Genomic DNA, 18,857 nt, shown 5'->3' on the forward strand with positions numbered 1-18,857 from the left:
AAAGAAAGAAAGAAAGAAAGAAAGAAAGAAAGAAAGAAAGAAAGAAAGAAAGAAAAAAAAAAGCTTTTCCCCACTAAATGAGAAATAATTTCTTACCCTTCTGCGAGATGAATTTTGAAAGGTTTGCTTAGGCAGCTGCAATGAAAAATTAGGACCAAGCATGGCAGATGTTGAAGGCAGTGGTAGGAAATCTGCTGGAGACAGATAAGTCAGCAAAGAAAAGCCTGTTGAGAAGAGAAATAAATAAATAGGAAGAAGAAATAGAAACAGGAAGAAAGATGTGGGGAAAGAAAGAGGCTGCAGAGTAGGATGCCTAAGACCCAGGGCTTTTTAGCTAAAAACCAGATGGAAAGGAAATTATTTAGACCTTGCAAGCAAATAGAGTGAAGAAAGGAACTCCAAATAAGTAAAGCTGAGTGGGCCAGAGAGGAATGAAATCAGCAGAGAGCTCCTGAGCAGTACAAAGTGCCACGGCTGCTGCAGTCAATGGAGCTGTGGCAATTTATGCCACTTGGATGGCACCATGACAATTGCTGCCATTTAAAAGTACATCCTTTCTCTTGTGATCAGTGGAGCTGGGATAACTTATTCCAATCTGCACGGGAATTGCTCCAGCCCAGCTCGTTCTGATGTTGTCAGTGACACCAGCAACCATGGAAGAAGCCAGTGACTGCTGCCCAAATGTCCAAATAACTGCCATTATTTCCCATTTTGCAAATTCAACTGATTGAATACTTCTTTTTCCTAATTCAGATAGGTTCACCCTGGCCAGAAGCACAATGTACCACAGTGAACAGAATAAATGGAGAGATCTGTAAAACCAGGATTGGCTGTGGAAGTGACACACTGAGCACCCTCACTCTACCTAAAGTTTGCCACCTGATTTAAAGCCAGGCTTTTCACTGGTAACTGCAAATTTTAAAATTAAAACAGTGCCAATTTTGCCTTCCCCAGAGCAGGAAAAGCATGTTCTGAGCTCAGGTCCCATCATGGCAAACAGCCGTCATTACCGCCTCACACAAATGTTTTTCCTATGTAAAATTGCTTTGTAAAATATTTGCTCCATCTGCTGAAAGGAGCAAAGACAATTTTCCCTGATAGCTAATGGCCCATTTCAGCTGCCTGGCATTGAGAGGGCTGCAGAGCCCAGGATCCTGCACTTCCCTGGGCTCACCCTCGCCGGGAGCCGGGATTGCTCCCACTCGAGGGGTTTTAGTGGGGCTGGGGCACATCTGCCACGCTTCAATAAACCCCACAAACAGCCCCTTCCACACTCCCACAACAAGGGCTGAGCTCCCTTTCAAACCTCCAGCCCTTCAAGTGCTGCTCCTTTTTTCACACCACATGGGGCCACGGCTCTCCAGCCGGGCTCGTGTGGCGAGGTTTTCACTACAGAAAGATCAAGCGCTTCTTTTAATTCTAAATTCAAGCAGAGCCACTCAAAAACCTCACAAAACCCCCTCTGCCCTGCTCCAAACCCCCTCCCAAGTGCTCCTTTCATTGTGCACTCTCCTATTTACCATCCATTGAAAAGCACATGTTTACACTGTGCCCCGAACTACTTCAACATCTGCTAACAGACCAATAAAAAATAAATAAACCAGGATTGTTTAGGAAGAGAGATCCTTCCTATTTCCTGCAAACACTCCGAAGCTGGCAGCAGCAATTTGCTGCCAGGTCCCTGCTCCGGGAACAATCTATGCAGGGAAATCAAAGATCAAATCTGTGCTGCCAAAAATCAGCCAGAAAAAGGATCTTCAAAGTGCTGTGAACCCCTCAAAATTCTGCTTGTTCATCCACTGAATTTCAATTTAAGATTAGGATAATTTTATTAATTACTTTGCTTTCTAATGCAAATAAACATTCCAAATTGTGTCTTTGGCAAGGTGCATCCTGCACATCCAAGGTTCCCCACATCTTCCTTCAGAGCAAAGAAAATAGAATTGTCACGATCTTCAAAAATCTCTCTTCAAAACAGTAATCACGTATTTATTTCAAAGGCAGCATTTGTGAGTTCAGGACATTGGGATGTTAATTCTCAGAGAAAATGAGATCAGGAGTATTTGAAGGTATTTTCCTGTATTTTAGAGAGATTTTTGCAAATACATTTTCCTGTATTTTAGAGAGATTTCTGCAAGTGCACAAACAATTCTGATGCCCTCAGATGAAAATTATTTTCCCAGTTAACTGTGTTTTCTCTATTTCAATCTCTATAAATTTACTACACTTGCTCTCCTCTGTAGCTTGCTCTCCTTTCTGGTTTGTATCTCTCAACAAAATATTCTAATGAATTCCAAAAAATGTGGTTTCAGAAAGAAAAAAACCCTTCTATAGAAAACCCACAGTCACTTCCCAGGAATTTTATGGAAATTGCTGTAATGCTAGAGGAATTGTCAGACAAAACCTGCATTGTTTTTCACAAACAACACACACTTAAACTCCTTTTATTCCCAGAGTTGCCTATGTGTTACTTTTTGGATTTTAGCAAAACAAACATTTTTAAAATAATCCAAGCAGGCATTTTATTGGCTGCACCAACATTAAGGCATTTCAGATTTCTTTAGTGCTCCTGCTTTATCCTCTCCTTCCCCACTGTTATTGCTACAAACTGGCACTTAAATTCAATTGATTCAAAATATTCTGGATCCATATGGCCTCAAACCCTGGAGCTGAAGTTCTGATATTGCCTCACTGCTGTTTTCTAGCATTTGCCTCTCCTCCAGTCCCCAGATGGTGGAAGTAACATTTAAACCTCCTTTTCCTCTGCCTTGTACAATAGACCTTGGCACCATTTCAACTGTTTACTCCGGTAATTAACAGCACTGATACCACAACAATTACAACTCCTACAATCTTAGCACAATAATGCTATGAATTAGTGAGAGCTAATGGCTGGAAGGTATAGTGGTTCCAGACTGCGAGATCTGTGCATTTTTCGAATAAAATAAAAGGTAGGAACAGCACGCTGGCGGTAGACAATGATTACCTAGTAATTAGTTTACACAAAGCTTCCTATTTAATGGCAAAACGCTGTAATTAACGCGTGACAGAAAATCAAAGGGTACTTTGTAAGCATATGAAAAATTAACACTGGCAGGCCTATAGCTTTATGTACTGATTAGGAGCATATTAAATCAATAGGACACACAGGCCCAACAGCTTGCAGAGCCCCCTGCTCGTGGTTCAGGGATGATATCCTGCATTTCACCCAGCCCAGGGATACAATTCTGCTTTATTTCACCTCAGATTTGCTCATCACGTGCAGATAATCGAATAAACTAAGGATTGTTTGCAGGTACACTGAATATTTCAATTATTTGGAGTAACTGCTGTGCTCACGCTAAGAAACCTCCACAGCACAACTCTTTCCCATCATCGAACTCCTCCTGAAGTCTCAAGGAATGCTTGAATGCTGGAAATGCATTTTCTGGGCATCTCTCTGAGTTTCTGGCCCTCTTCAGGCTGGAAAAATACCACACCTGCAATTGCACGCGCACCCCTCCGTGGGTTTTAGGTGTTACACTAAGATCAATTAATAAAATCATCAGGAAAAAAGCAGTGTTAGGAAGCTCTGTGTTCAAAGCAGGTCAGAAAGGAGGGTGCTGGCAGTGGCAGGTTGCTGAAATTACATTTTTGATGGATTGGTTTTATCCTGATTTCTTTGCAAACACATCCTACTCTGAATTCCTGAACTCAGTAAAGAAATAAGGTGTGGGAACTCCAGGTGTGCTGTAGTGCATGGAATTCATCCCAGTGGGACACAGTCTGCTCCTCACTATTCCTGATTCCCAGCTAACCCCAAAATTCATCTATTACTTAGTACAGGACTTTTAAAAGCTGACAAAAAAACGTTCATTTAAAGGAACATCCAGCACTTTGCATTCCTATTTTCCAACAGCAATCAAAATCCTGCAAGCAGCATCCACATCTTGTTTTAGGTGATTCAGACCAAAAGTTGCCCAGATTTGTCACCTTTTGTAAAAGATTCTGATTTCCTCATTGTAATAAATTAGCTGAATTACAGCCTGCAAGGAAAAGAGAGACAAAATCCTCTGGCTCAACTGGAGGAGTAAAATTCAAACATTTTTCTAGCAGGGGCTGCCCAAGTGCATGAAATCCCTTTTTTCCCCTATGACAAGTATTTAATGGAGAGATTTGAAATGGTTCTGTAGCTATCACCAGTTCCAAGGCCTTATTCAGAGTATTTGTTTTTCTGTCTTGTTCTATCCCTGGATTTTCAGCTCTTCTTTATCCCATTTTTTTTGTCTCCAGCCTGATCTTTGTTATTTTCAGACTTGCTGCTAGATAAACTCACATCATGTTGTTGGTCCTGGTGGTTAATTAAGTCACAGGATAATAAAAGATCATTCTAAAATTAATTCCAGGAGTAATTTAACCTAGTGATTTACTACAACTCCATAGTTATACAAGAGGATGGGATCCTGCGGTCCTGTGTTATTTATATAAAAGGGAATTGTTAAAAGAAGAAAAAGGGCAATGCCAACAGGAAGGTGATGTTCTCTTTGCTCTCAAAGGGAAGAGTTTTGAGTCCTAAGAAAAAGGAAAATATGGAGACAGAGTGAGCATATCAGAATCCCTCTAAGCCAGAGACTGTGTCAGCAATAATGAGAATTTTCCATGAATTTAGAGTCTCCCAGCAAGGGCCCAAGAAAGTTTGGGTGAGATTTTCCAGAATCTGAGCTGCTGACTTTGGGCAGGAGTGAGATGCCCAGCTAAGCCATACATTAATCAGGATTCTGGATACCTTTATGTAGATATTCCAAACAATTATTCACTTATTCTTACAGCAGCAAAACCACTTTTTGTGCTATGCATGGACTGGCTGAAGCTCGAATTAGTACAGAAAACCTGCAGATGTTAAAAATGAATTGATTTGTTCCCTACAATCATCATTCACCCTACAAGGCACAATTAATCTGATAAGGGGACTAAATATTTATTCGTTTTTTTTGTGCACAACTCGGGCCAGACCCTGATGTTCTTTTCCAAATGTGCAGCAGCTCTCTGGACATTGAGCCATTGGGCTCAGGATGAAATTTCTGTGCTGACAGCCTTGAGCAGTGCACAGGAGGCTGATGGACTTCCAGACATTTTGCACTTTATGAATTCAACCCCTCCTGCAATTGCAAATTAATTGTTCAGATAACTCAGAGGCTGCATTAAGTTAACAAGGTGAAATCCATCCATAATCCTGTCATGCACTCGGGTCTGCCCCAATCTTGTATCTGCAATGAGGAATCTAAAATCAGCCTCATTTTTAGCTGGAATAGATTCTTACACAGTTCAAACTCACCAAGTCCATTATTTTTAATCTGTTGCCTACTCCACGCCACTGAGGAAGATCTGGGTGGCGTGTCCTGAACTGCCATGCAAATGATGCCATTTGTAAGTATTACCATAATTTAGTGCTTACAGTCATGTTCTCATTTCTAATAATTCCCTTCCAGACTGGAGAGGCTTTTCACAGTGCTCCTAGCCTGCAGGATGGTCTTTCATCAAGAAGCTGAATTTTTTAATAACCTGCCAGCATCCGTTTGTGTGCGGCAGCCGCCGCCGTGACTCGACGTCTTCATTATCAAAGGAACCAGGTCCCCACACCGCGGCAGGACATTAAAGCACAAACTCCTGCTTTGATGTTTAAATGTGGATCATTACAATGGTGTTCCCTGACAAAGGAGCCTTTTAATCCTCTGCTCTCTGCTGAGGCTCGGGGAGGCTGCAGCGCCTCATTTCAAAGGAGGGTAAACGCGGGAGGCAGGGAAATCGGAGCGAACGTTCAAGGTGTTCAAACAGCAGCAAGTTCTGCACTTTGGAATCACAGAAAGGTTCGGATTGGGAGGGATTTTCAGGATCGCCCCATTCCCATGGGCAGGGACACCTCCACTGTCCCAGGCTGTTCCAAGCCCTGTCCTTGGGCACTGCCAGGGACAGGAGCCCAGAGCTGCTCTGGACACTTTGCCAAAGCCACCCCAGTGTTGGCCTGGATCTGTCTCTGCTGGCTCTGGGAAATGAGATCCAAGTGATTATTCCATCTTTGCTCCCCAATTTCCAACCTCTGTTTATATTTAAGGGTTTCTCACTGCTTGTATCCAAGCTCCAGGTAAAAGAGTAAAAAGGAGAACCAAAGGAAGTCAGGGCTCTCCGTGTCCTTTATGCAGAAGCACTTAGGAAAAGAATTCAAAAGGACAGAAGCAGGGAATGCCACTGATATCAGGGATTTAGGCCAGAAAAAACTGGAGCTGGTGACTCCTGATTCAGTCCTGGATACTGGGAGCAGGACCTGGATACATCCTGAGCTTTGAGTCCCTCTGGATGGATTTTCAGGGCTCTGCTTCATCCTGCCTGACTTGCAGATCAGAGAAATTACCCCCTCAGCTTTGTATCAGGAACTCTGTTTTATAATATGAATTATTTTGTATCTGTCAAAGGCAGCAGAACCGTAATCAGCCCAATTTGAAATTTTAGTATACAATATAATTCAATCAACCCCAAATTTCAAACCCGTTTTGATTGAATTAAAAAAAATCAGAGGAGCTATAATGAGTAGTTTATGTAAATTAAACAATTTTTCTGGATACATTCCTTCTGGCTTTAAAACCATTACATTAGGAATGAATTTGGCAAGATATACAGAAATATCAAATGCTTATTGAAATTAACGCATTTAAATACCAATGAATATTTAAATTACAAATAGTTCTTGGAATGCCACAATAATGAAGGGTGCTTTCATATGGATTTTTCTGCAGTTAAAATGTATCATCTTGCAGCCTCTCAATCCCAGGGATTCTCAGGAATCCCAAGTGCCTGAGTTCCTGCTCTAATATTTCCCTTAGTTAGATTTTTATAGATGGCTCTCCTTACCTAAACACACCTGGAAATGAAACTTGCAGGAGTTTAATGATCACCAAGACCTCAAGTGTTGTCTCATACAGGTTTAAAAGTTATTAGTGGAGCAAAACATCCAGGAAAAAACAATCCATAGCAAACCAGCTGAAAAAGCAATCAGTTTGTATGATTTCAAATTAGTGGTGTCCAGCTATTTTAATCCAATCCCAATTAATCTTTGTTTCAATAATTCCAAATTTCTCCGTAGGGATTAGGCTGTGCTGGCTATGAACTTTCCTTTATATGTCATCACTTTAGCTAAATAAAATGTATAAAATTTATACCAAAAAATGCATGAAACCTGCCTATTAATGCATAGGAAGTGTTAAGACACAACCCATTCCACAGCTGGCTGCCAGGCATCCCTCTGTATTTTGGAATATTCCTGTTTTATTTGAATACTGCTGCCCATTGCTTTGTGAAGCTGGGCTGTGATATCAACATTTACCTTCAGGTGAAGGCTCAGGGAAGAGATTTCCAGCGAGGAGGGAGCTCAGGGGAACACGAAGGAGCCAAGCCAGCAGAGAGGAGGGGATTTTGTTACTCACACGAGCCTGGCTCTCTGCCCACACCTCGGGGCCGTGTCGCTGGCGCTGCCTCAGGAGCCAGGGGTAGCACTGCAGGTGGGAGGTGACATCGCAGAAGGCAGTGCCGTTCCCTCCACGCTCATCGTCCACCTTGAAGAGCCAGCGCTGCACCTCCGCATGGTCCAGGACCAGCTGGCCGAGGGCACGGAGCAGCTGCAGGGCAGGGACACAAATCCTTCACACTGGGACAGCACTGAAATGCTCCTCAGACCTCCAGCTCCCCAAAATTTGGGCTTTATTTGTAAACCTACGTTTCTTATCTAAATATGGTTTCATTCTCTCAGAGGTGTTGGTGTTGTTCCAGCTGTCTGGGCGTGGATTGAACGCACCCTTTGGAGACTCTACCTTCACCCCTGTTTTCTGCACGGAGGAATTGGCCTGCCCAGGTGTTTGTTTCTCTTTTTTTTGTCCCAGGTTTTGGATCACCAGAACTGCTCCATAAACACATTTGTGACAGGGAACAACGTGGGATGGACGATGCTATTTGCAAAAATGTGCCAGGGTAACACCAGCCAAAACAGCTGGGAAATTTTCCTGCTGGAGAGTGCGTTCCGTGGTTATAAATGCACGGAGGAGGTACCAGGCAGGCTTTATAAAAATGCTAATTATTTATTTGTGTATGTACACAGATTTAAATGGCTTTCAAATGCCTTTTGCCCAGCTGGTGCAGGATGCAATTAGCTTCTTAGAAACTGCAAATGACTTTGAACCTGGTGAAAGTATTCTCAGATCTTGTTGCATTGGCTGGAGTCTTCTACATTTTACAGAGTAATTTGAGGGGATTTTGTTTCTTTTTTTTTTTTTAAGATTGACCTAAAATACAATTACATGTGTTCCATTTGTGGCTTTTGAGAATCACATAAATGTGTTTTTCTTGAGGGCTCCCCCTACAGTAATGAAAAGGATCAATAATCCTGTAAGGACTGTACCAATCACAAAGAATTATGTGCTATCTTTAAGTGAAAATTGAATTGTGCTTTACCATGGTGTCACCTCACTTTGATTATTTAACCTAAAATGTCAATATTTCATACAAGCAAACAACAGAAGGAGAAATTCCATAACCCTGTAGGATGAACCAGAAGTATTGTTAAATAATTTACGTGAATCAAATAAATCAAAGAGCTGTTTTGCAGGTCATTGATCATATATTTATTTCATCCACTGGAGAAGTTGCAATGGATTTGTGTAGCTTAGATTGTTCAGTGCTAAAGGTGATTAATAAAAACCAAGGCAATATAAAAAGCCTCTTGAAGAAGCAGGAGCAACTACAAAAAACCTTAGCAATGATTATTTTCCTGGATGAGACGTAACACTACCATAAAAATGTTGGTTTTTTTTAAATAAATACTTATACATATGATTGTAAATTGCAGAATCAGGTTAGAGAACAAAATACTGAGGAACTGGCTGCAAAATAAACATGGACAATGAAAGTACAGAAACCTCTCGTGCCTTGGAATTTTAGTTCAACAGGATTTTGTTATTTGACAGGCTGGGTACAAAGTAAAACTGCAAAGATCATCAGTGAACCTCACTTGGAACAGGCTGATTGAGGAGAGTTCTTCCCCCTAGAACCAGGATTTTTGGAAAATGTGCATCTTCAGTCCCTGGTAAAATGGATTCACTTCCTGACTTCACCCATGGGGCAGCAGCACAAACTGGCTCAAATATTGGACCAAACACTTTTATATCCTCAAGCCCATGAAGAACCCCAGAGTAATTTTATTTCTTTCTGCCTTGGGCACAAACTGCATTTAATTGAGCCAAAAAAGGACCCAACCTCACCCAAGACTTGATCAAACCTACAAGGGTTTGGGAGTTACTACTGGAAAAATAACCCAGCATCCAGAGGAAAAACCTGCTAGGACTGTCAAAGTTCAGTTAAAAAGGAAAAAAAAATAGCAAAAAGACCAACAGGGCTTCAAGCAAAGCCCTGAATGTGCCACAAAGTTGGATCAAAATCAATTCCCAGCCAAGACACTGTAGGTTTAATATTTACAACATAAAATTATAATTCACTGTGAAGAGTCTCCACTGCACTGCAGCATTTTCAGAAACACCGCACACACTGTGCAATAATTAGAAGATATTTTAGCACATGGATTTAAAGGTTTGGAACTAATATTTCTCTATTATTAATTATTATTCTGGAACTTATCACTTTTGTATTATTGGAGCTGATGTTTATGTCGTATTTGGATCTGTTCAATAATTAATATTTACAGTATAAAACGGTAAATATTAATCTACAGTTACATTAATATTATTGTTTATTAAATATATAAGAGAGAAGATGATGAGAAGAGAGAAGATGATGAGAAGAGAGAAGATGATGAGAAGAGAGAAGATGATGAGAAGAGAGAAGATGATGAGAAGAGAGAGGAGAGAGGAGAGGAGAGAGGAGAGAGGAGAGAGGAGAGGAGAGAGGAGAGAGGAGAGAGGAGAGGAGAGAGGAGAGAGGAGAGAGGAGAGAGGAGAGAGGAGAGAGGAGAGAGGAGAGAGGAGAGAGGAGAGAGGAGAGAGGAGAGAGGAGAGAGGAGAGAGGAGAGAGGAGAGAGGAGAGAGAAGAGAGAAGAGAGAAGAGAGAAGAGAGAAGAGAGAAGAGAGAGGAGAGAGGAGAGAGGAGAGAGGAGAGAGGAGAGAGGAGAGAGAAGAGAGGAGAGAGGAGAGAGGAGAGGAGAGAGGAGAGAGGAGAAGAGAGAAGAGAGGACAGAAGAGAGGACAGAAGAGAGGACAGAAGAGAGGACAGAAGATAGAAGATAAGGTATGATAGAAGGTATGATAGAAGGTATGACAGAAGGTATGATAAGAAGATATGATAAGAAGATATGATAGAAGATATGATAGAAGATATAATATGTAATGTGTAATATACAATTATTATATTATACTCTATTATACCATACTATATTATATTATACTCTACTATATCATACCATATTATATTATACTATATTATGCTATACTATATTATGCTATACTATATTATATTATATTATATTATATTATATTATATTATATTATATTATATTATATTATATTATATTATATTATATTATATTATATTATATTATATTATATTATATTATATTATATTATATTATATTATATTATATTATATTATATATTTTCATTAATATCAACTCTTAACTCGTCAGTGGAGTTCCTGGAGTGCCACAGACCCTGCTGCCACCATCTCACCTGCTCCCAGCCGTGGATGTCCCCCTCCCCAGGAGGGAGCGGCACTCCAGCACTGGCGAACACCCTCCTGCTGCCGGACTTGGAGCTGCAGAGCCGAGCCACGGCCGGCTCCGAGCCCAGCAGGGGCACCCGGAGCTCGTCAGCCACGGCCAGATCGTCCGGGTGGGGCACACCGCCCACCACGAAGGCAGCCCTGCCCCGGAGCAGCGCCCGCAGCCGCCGCAGCGTCCCGGGGCTGTGCCGCAGCACCGTGGCCAGGCACAGCTGATGCTCCTGGAAAAATAACATTTACTCTTAGGAAAAGCGGTTTGTTTTCTTTCTTTTTCCTCCTCCTGATTCCTAACAGGAAAAGTGGTTTGTTTTCTTTCTTCTTCCTCCCCCTGATTCCTAACAGGAAAAGTGGTTTGTTTTCTTTCTTTTTCCTCTCCCTGATTGATTCCTAACAGGAAAAGTGGTTTGTTTTCTTTCTTTTTCCTCCCCCTAACAGGAAAAGCAGTTTGTTTTCTTTCTTTTTCCTCCCCCTAATTCCTAACAGGAAAAGCAGTTTGATTTCTTTCTTTTTCCTCCCCCTAACAGGAAAAGCGGTTTGTTTTTCTTTTCCTCCCCCTAACAGGAAAAGCGGTTTGTTTTCTTTCTTTTTCCTCTCCCTAACAGGAAAAGTGGTTTGTTTTCTTTCTTTTTCCTCCCCCTGATTCCTCACGTTGCCCACAATAAATACATTATTAATAGCAGGCTGGGTTATGACCTATCCTGTAGCTTAGCAGTTTAAATTGATAAAAGCTGTTGGGGTGAGGCTCCATAATCGTGCACATCTTTAGTGGGTTGGAAATGGCCTCATTGGGAATAGAACTAATTACTACACATCTGTATTTATTTGATCCGTGTGGAATTATCCTTCTGTCAGTCGGCAGAGAGGCTGGTGGCCTTTGGATAATAGTGATTCATCTCAGCAACACTCCTGGCACGGTTTAACTCCAGAGCTCCTCAAAATCAATACAAAAAATGAAGGATCCTCCCCTCCCTATAGCAGGGAATGTATTTCACATACAGTTCAGTGGTATTTGAAGTGATTCTCTGAGAATAAAACACTTTGATTTACAAAAGCTTTCAGTGCTTACAGTAAATTACTGGGGATGCACATTGCCATTCCACAGGGGCTCTGAGAGCTGAGCTAAAGGACCACTTGAGAGGGAAGCAGTTTTATAGTAGATTTTTTGCTTAAAATACAAGGCTTCCAACTTTTGGGGAGGAATTTTTTATTTCTTCCCCCAAAAACGATCTATTGCTGAACAAGCAGCTCATGACATATCCTATAAGCTCTGAATTTAAATTAAGAATATCACTCATTAGCAGGTGAAACCTCAAGAAGGTTTTAAACAACATATCCCATGCATGGCCTGCATATATTCCAATTATTTTCCCAAAAAATGTACTGAGGATGAGACAGGGATGGAGAAATAGCACAAGAGAAAGCCACTGCAATAAATTGTCATGAACAAATCATAACCCCAACAAGAAGAAAATCATCTTATTGAGATTTCATCTCATTTAGGCCTCAGGAAAGTATCCCTGTATTTTCAGGATAATGTAAATCCTGGATTTGCCAGGGATTTCCAGCACTGAAGAACACAGAAAAATCTTCCTTCCAAGTCCTGGATGTTCACTGCCAGGGACTGAAGTAGAAATCCTGATTTCATTGCTTGGATAGGGAGGATGATGCTGGAAAACACCACGAGGAATCTCTTTCTGTGAGTCCCTTGGTGCTTTCTCACACCAAACAGCTCCAAAAAGTGCCCAAATCTCTCTGTAAAGGACTTGGACACGCTGCAAGGACAGCAGGAATGGGACGTTCCCCAGAATTCCAGCAGAAAAAAGAGACTTACAGAAGTTTAAGGCTGAAAAGAACAAGCAGCAAGTTACCTGGAGCCCTTTTCCTTGCATCAGTTTTAAAGCTTTTAGAGTTAAACATTAAAGTTCTGATCCATGGATCCCCTTTAGCTGAGCACTGGTCCAAAAGCAGGGAGCTGGCCCATCCCAGAGTTCTGGATGCAGGAACAGGATCAATTCCCAGCCTGGGGCCAGAGGGGCATTGTAGGGAGGAGATTTGCTTTGTGTCCCTCAATAATGGATTTTACAGTTAATTAAGGAGGTCAGGCTGTAAAAGCTGCTTCATTCCTGCTTCTGGAGAGTGGCAGAGCTGCCAGGATACGTGGAAGTGTGAGGGAGAGCAGAACTGGGGGATTCCAGCAGGAACAGGGGATATGGGACCAACCAAAGTTCTTGGCCCTCAAACTTGTTGACTTTTATTTTGTTTTCAGCTTCCCAAGATCCCAGATCTGACCTTGGCATCAGGAGCACCAGGAGGGCAAAGCTTTCTGCACCTGGGACACACCTGAAGGGGAGGACCAGGCCCAGCTGTGCCTCCTCCACACATTTTCCGTGCATCCAGCTCACACCAAAATCGCTGGGAAAACGTGCAAGGCTGATTTGTGCTTCTGGAAATGCTAAAAGGAGCCCTCTAAAGTGGCCTTCAAGCCACAATTTCATTGATTAGGAATAAATTTTGTCCATTAGGGGCAATAAAAGCTCTTTATTCAATAACCCAGGAGAAAGATCCTTTAAAAGAACCTATAAAGCTCAAATCCTTACACAGCCCAAATTGTCACTAAGCCAGGGGATGACCAGGAGCAGTTCTGAGCAGATTCCTCTCCACACAGAGGATATATTCATTAAAAATATGAATTATTATATGGTAAAGAACAGATGTTTAATGAAAACAAGGTAGATTTTGCACATTAACAGGTGCATGGCACTGAAGAGCCATGAGTTACCTCCACCTTGTTCACCTAAAATCTTGTGCTGCCCATTCTCCTGACAGATTTTGGCATTAATACCTAGCTGGGAGTTACTATTGGAAAAATAACCCAGCATCCAGAGAAAAAACCTGCAAGGACTGTCAAAGTGCAATTTAAAAGGAAAAAAAAAGCAAAACCAGCAGCAGGGCTTCAAGCAAAGCCCCTAAATGTGCCACGAAGTCGCATAAAAATCAAATCCCAGCCAAGATACTGTAGGTTTAATATTTACAATATAAAACTATTATTCACTGTAAAAGTCTCCACTGCACTGCAGCATTTTCAGAAACACTGAACACACTGTACAATAATTAGAAGATGTTTTAGCACAGGGATTTAAACGTGACTTGACAGGTTTGGAACTAATATTTCTCCATTATTAATTATTATTCTGGAACTATCACTTTTGTATTATTTGAGCTAATATTTATGTATATTATGTAATATTTATGCTAATATTATTCTGATCTGTTTGAAACTCCTGTTTCTGTATTATTACCTAACTTTGTTTAAGCCCTGCTCTTTAAGGAGCTCTGCACTGGATTTAGCTGCAAGAACCACTGCAAACACAGGAATTATTGAATGCTGGGCTAGCCAGAGATAAAGTTTTGAGTAATAAGAATGGTTTATTGCTGTGATTTGCTTAGAGATATAAATCCATCAAGTTCCCAGTCCCAAGCACAGAGTCAGAAGGGACAAGAGCCTACAAATAGCCAATCTAGGACTATCTCAAGCAAGTCTATAAAGCTAAACCAGGATATTTATTTCCAATGCTCTAACTAGTAGTCTAATCAGTAAAGCCCTTAAACTTGCAATAATATTTCACTGATGTGTACCAGAGCGTTGCAAGTTATAAAATTTCCAATTTAATTTTACTGCATCCCTCAAGCTGTAGTAATTAGAAGACAAACTCACAGGGAAGCTGTTTATAGCTTCAGGGGTGAGAATTGTGAACCTGTCCTGCAGGTCAGCCGTGTCCTCGGGGTTCCCAGATCTAACAGCTGCCTGCAGACCCAGGAGTTTATGGTAATACTGCAGCAACTCCTCACTCAGAGCAAGGGGGCAGATGTAGATGACGTCCACGTTGGCATCTGAAACAAAGGGGCACAGAGCTCACTGCTGGGAGAAAGGTACAACATTCCCCACAGCAACCCCAGCCCACCAACAGCTTCCCTAAAAAAGCGCTGGAAAGAAAGAAAAATGAGGTTTAAGTCCTGAATCTTAGTGCTTTTTGCTGTGCCTCAGCATTTCTCTGAGGACAGGTCAGTAAGCCAAAGGAAGAGCTGATTCCTGGGATTCAATCTGCAGAACGTATTGGGGCAAGATTTGGGAAGTGGTGCAGGGGGATTGGTGAGCCCGACCCCCAAAAACATCAATGGGAATTGAACTGCTTTAAAAATCTATCCCATTAGAGCCAGTAAATTATAAAACTGAGCCATTCAGTTGAGAAAGCTGAGGAAATTGCAATTTTCTACGCTGCCTGGATTTTCCATGGGCTGCTCCTGTGCTGTCCACACAAAAGCTCAGGGTGGGGTATCATTAATAACCATTGCTGGGCAGGGCAGTGTGCAGGGCAGCACAGGAAAAATCTGCTTTTCCTCATGGAAAACTGCTTGGGCTCAAGGGCTGTGTCCACACACAAGAAAAACCTCTAACACAGGCACTTTTGGAAAATTTCAACCACTGTGTTCTGCTGAAATATTAATGTTAATAGATGAGCTAATGAATTAACAGGCCTTGGAGCATCAATAGGCAAAGAGCACTCCAAGATTCTGATCCAAACCAGTGGGAAGCCTTTCCATTAATTTCCAATAAAACCATTGTTTTATTGTGCAAAGTGCCAGGGATAACTCCTAGTCCATGGAATGACTGCAGCAGAGCAAGGGCTGGATAAGGAAACCCTGAGCCAAATGTAAGGAACAAGAGATCCCAGGCTTGACTTTGTTTTGCCAGAGCTGCAGGGAAATAATCCACATTAAAAATGTGAGGCCGGAACTCACCTGAGGCATTAGAGCACCACAGAGCCCACAAGCAGAGCCTTGATGTAATTATTTAACTTTTAAAAATAACTAATAGAAGAGCTCAGCACCACTCACCAGTCAACACTCAAGTGAAGAACTGACAACTCAAGTGAATTTGGGGAATAAAAAGCTGCAGCACATTTTAGTGCTGTAGCACTGCCCCATAAAGAGAGATAAAGTCTCCTTAGGACACAGTGGGGCTCCAGGGACTGCTTAACTCACAGGAGGTCACAACCAGCAAGGAAATCCTCTGCTCTTCTAAACAAAAACCAAACCAAAATGGTAAATCTCAGTGCTCCTGTGCCAGGCACAGGTAAAGCACCTGATCCAGCTCATAATTTAGTTAATATTTCACTAGTTTGTATCTTCCTCATGGTCTGGTTTACAGCAGAAAAAATTTTCATGTTCAGAAATGAGAAAAAAAATCTGCTTTATGTGACTTTGTCCCTTTAAGTTTCTATCATTTAAGAGCCAAAAAAATCCACGTTAAAAAATGAAAAAAATAAAAGAGTTCAGTGGAAAAATCCCCAATATTAGCGCCTAGATAATATATAAATGCAATCACATTATTATTTTAGGCAACTGCAAATTTCTAGATCTAATATATTTTTGTTCCAAACTTACTAAATGGCATTTATAAAATAATCATGATCCTGAAATATACATGAATCATGTAAAATATGTCATTCCAGGGAGCCAATGAAGTTGGTCACTGCTAATAAAATCCTTCCCTGCTTTGCTTAAAAGAAGCCTGTCAGGAAAAAAAACAAAACAACTTTTTAAATAGAAGCCTTTTGCCTCATTTGCTGATTTAAAAGAATAAAAGGGTTTAAATAAGGGCTTGCTCTTTTGCAGCACATCTTTCTCTCTCATCTTTCTCAGCTTCCTCGTGCTCTATATTTAATATTCATACAGAAAAAGTCCTTGTGTTGTTTTCTTTCACTCGCAGCTGGGGGAATAAGCAAAAGGCAGGAGCTGATCACATACCCAGGATGTCACAGAGCCTCCCCATCTGCAGGTTCTGCTGGAGAGCAAGGTCAGGGATGTGCTCACGGACGTGCTGGGAGTATCCTGCAAAACAAGGAAAGCCCCCCTCAAACTGCAGTCACAACACCCTGGTACAGATTTGGGGAAAAAAAAAAATCAGATTTTGGGATTCAAAAAAGCTGAAAAAACCCACCCCTATTTCAAATCTCACAGCTCTCATTGCAGCATTTTTCTGAATTTACTTTTATTACTGATGTAACTGCAAGTTTTCCTGTCATTTTAAATACAGACCCGAATGTTACAAGCCCTACAGAGTTTTCTAATTTAACCATGCAGACCATTTTGTTGAGAGTCTTTCATGTTGCTGCATTTTTTTTTTGTAAACACTGGGGAAGAAAAAAAAAAATGACACCATCATTAAGCAAGAATCGTGGTAATTTTGTCCTTCACACAGATAAAAGGCACCAAAGCCACTTCATTAAGGAGATGTCTCAGTGCTACCTGCTCACTTTGTTGCAGAGGAAAGGTGAGTGACAGCCTGTCTGAGCCTGGATTATCTCTTTGCAGGTCACAATTCCAGCTGATTCCATGCTCACGTTCAAAAAGACTGCAGGAAATGACAGCAGCACTGTAACTATAATTTTTAAGCCTGTAATTTTCAAATTGGTGTAATTGGAAGGGAATTGTGGTGTCTGTGCAAACAGCCACAACTCCACTGGCAGTTACCAGCAGTGGTATTAATTGCTGAATCCATCAGGATTAATCCAAATATTTCAGTGTTTGGCATAGAAACTTGACTGATCCAGCAACAAGAGCCTTATATTTCCATATATCTGCACAAGGAAGATCATCAGAAACTCAGGGAAAACTTAATTTGGCTAAATTCTGCTCAGTATTTTGGTGCTTTCATGTAGAAAACAGCAAAGTGGAGATTTCAGGCTAATTACAAAGACAATTATTACAAGTGATCATCATTCTAAGGTGCTATGGCAATGGCACTTTGCACACAGAACACGAGAAAATACAGAGAAATTAAAATTACCAGTTTATTTTTTGGTCAATTCTTACCAAACTTACATACTGCAGTCAGTGGTACCAGGCACTTGGAGAACTCATCTTAGTAAAATATATTGATTTTGTATTTTCTTTCACTCCTCCAATATTAAGCTACAGTAATTAGAAAAAAGCTTGCTCTGAGTATTTAAACTTTAGTCTCAAGGCTTCATTTTGTTCTCTCACCCAATTTTAAGGCACTAAAAATGCTGCCTAGTATTTTCAAACCATTTAAATGTCAGCCTCAGAACTCAGTTGATTTCCTTACCCTGAACTGTCCTCTTGAAAACATTGAATTTTAAGAACTGGGCAAAAAAATAACGTGCAAATATCACTTGATAAACCAGGAATTATTTGAAAGTAATAACCAAGTGGCAATTAAATAAGTTAGAATTTGCATTTTGCTCTGGCTCTGCAGCACGTCAGGCTTGTAGCACTGTACATTTCACAGGGAGGTTAATAAAACATCTTAACTCACAAGATATTAATTTCCACTGGCATGACCCCATTAGATTTAATGAGGAATATTCACTGCTGCTGAATCCTTGTCCTCCCACTGGACAGGATGAACCACATTCCTCCTGATCCACCTTGAACATTCCATACTCCACTGATGAAGCTGATTAAAGGGTTAATATTCCTTTTTGTCCAGTTTAAACAAAACCTAAGGTAAATAAATTCAATATCTTGTGATCACAGCCTGCATGTTCCAGTGCACCTGTGCCATCAGTTCTGGTAACTGATCCAGCCTGGGGAAGAAATTCCAAATGGTGGCTGGAATTTGGGATGTGGGCAAAGGAACCCTTGGAAATGGGATTGGGGTTTGCATGAGTGACTCCAAAGTGCAGGGAGAGGCACAGAAGTGCTAAAACAAGAGGAATTAATTCATCCCCCTTTCAACCTCAGCCATGACCTCACACCCTTTAATTGACATTTCCTTAATAAATTCTGCTCATCTCCAAGCGGCTTCTCCCAACAAAGAATCCTCAAGTGCTCCTGGGAGAAAAGGAGCAGCAGAGAGGGGACAGGACACAAAGGTTCACAGGGCAGGGTGTGAAGGGGAGGGAGGAAAACGAGCTGGGGTCGCTCACCTTGAGATCCCCAGGACCTGGGACAGCTCCAGGAGACAACACCCAAACTTTCACAAATCAAACTGAATTGTTCTCTCTGTTCTTGGCACACATTTGTGGCAGTAAATCTGATTTAAAGGTTCAAATTCATTTATCCTCACTGCCTGATAACAG

The 18,857-nt window shown here is 41.3% G+C and overlaps 1 protein-coding gene across 11 annotated transcripts in view; it reads right to left on the reverse strand.

Annotated features, from left to right (window-relative positions):
• IQCH (IQ motif containing H) overlaps positions 1-18,857 on the reverse strand; it is a 52,959-nt gene that overhangs the window by 18,289 nt on the left and 15,813 nt on the right. For all 11 annotated transcript variants that reach the window (XM_063412990.1, XM_063412996.1, XM_063412995.1 and 8 more), the window contains 4 exons: positions 16,561-16,644; positions 14,468-14,643; positions 10,701-10,973; positions 7,458-7,649 (listed from right to left, as the gene is read on the reverse strand). In XM_063412990.1, coding sequence (XP_063269060.1) covers positions 7,458-7,649; positions 10,701-10,973; positions 14,468-14,643; positions 16,561-16,644 — 725 coding nt within the window. The remainder of the gene's footprint in view (positions 1-7,457; positions 7,650-10,700; positions 10,974-14,467; positions 14,644-16,560; positions 16,645-18,857) is intronic.

The sequence above is a fragment of the Prinia subflava genome, chromosome 15 (assembly GCF_021018805.1).
Source record: "Prinia subflava isolate CZ2003 ecotype Zambia chromosome 15, Cam_Psub_1.2, whole genome shotgun sequence".
Taxonomy (NCBI): domain Eukaryota; kingdom Metazoa; phylum Chordata; class Aves; order Passeriformes; family Cisticolidae; genus Prinia; species Prinia subflava.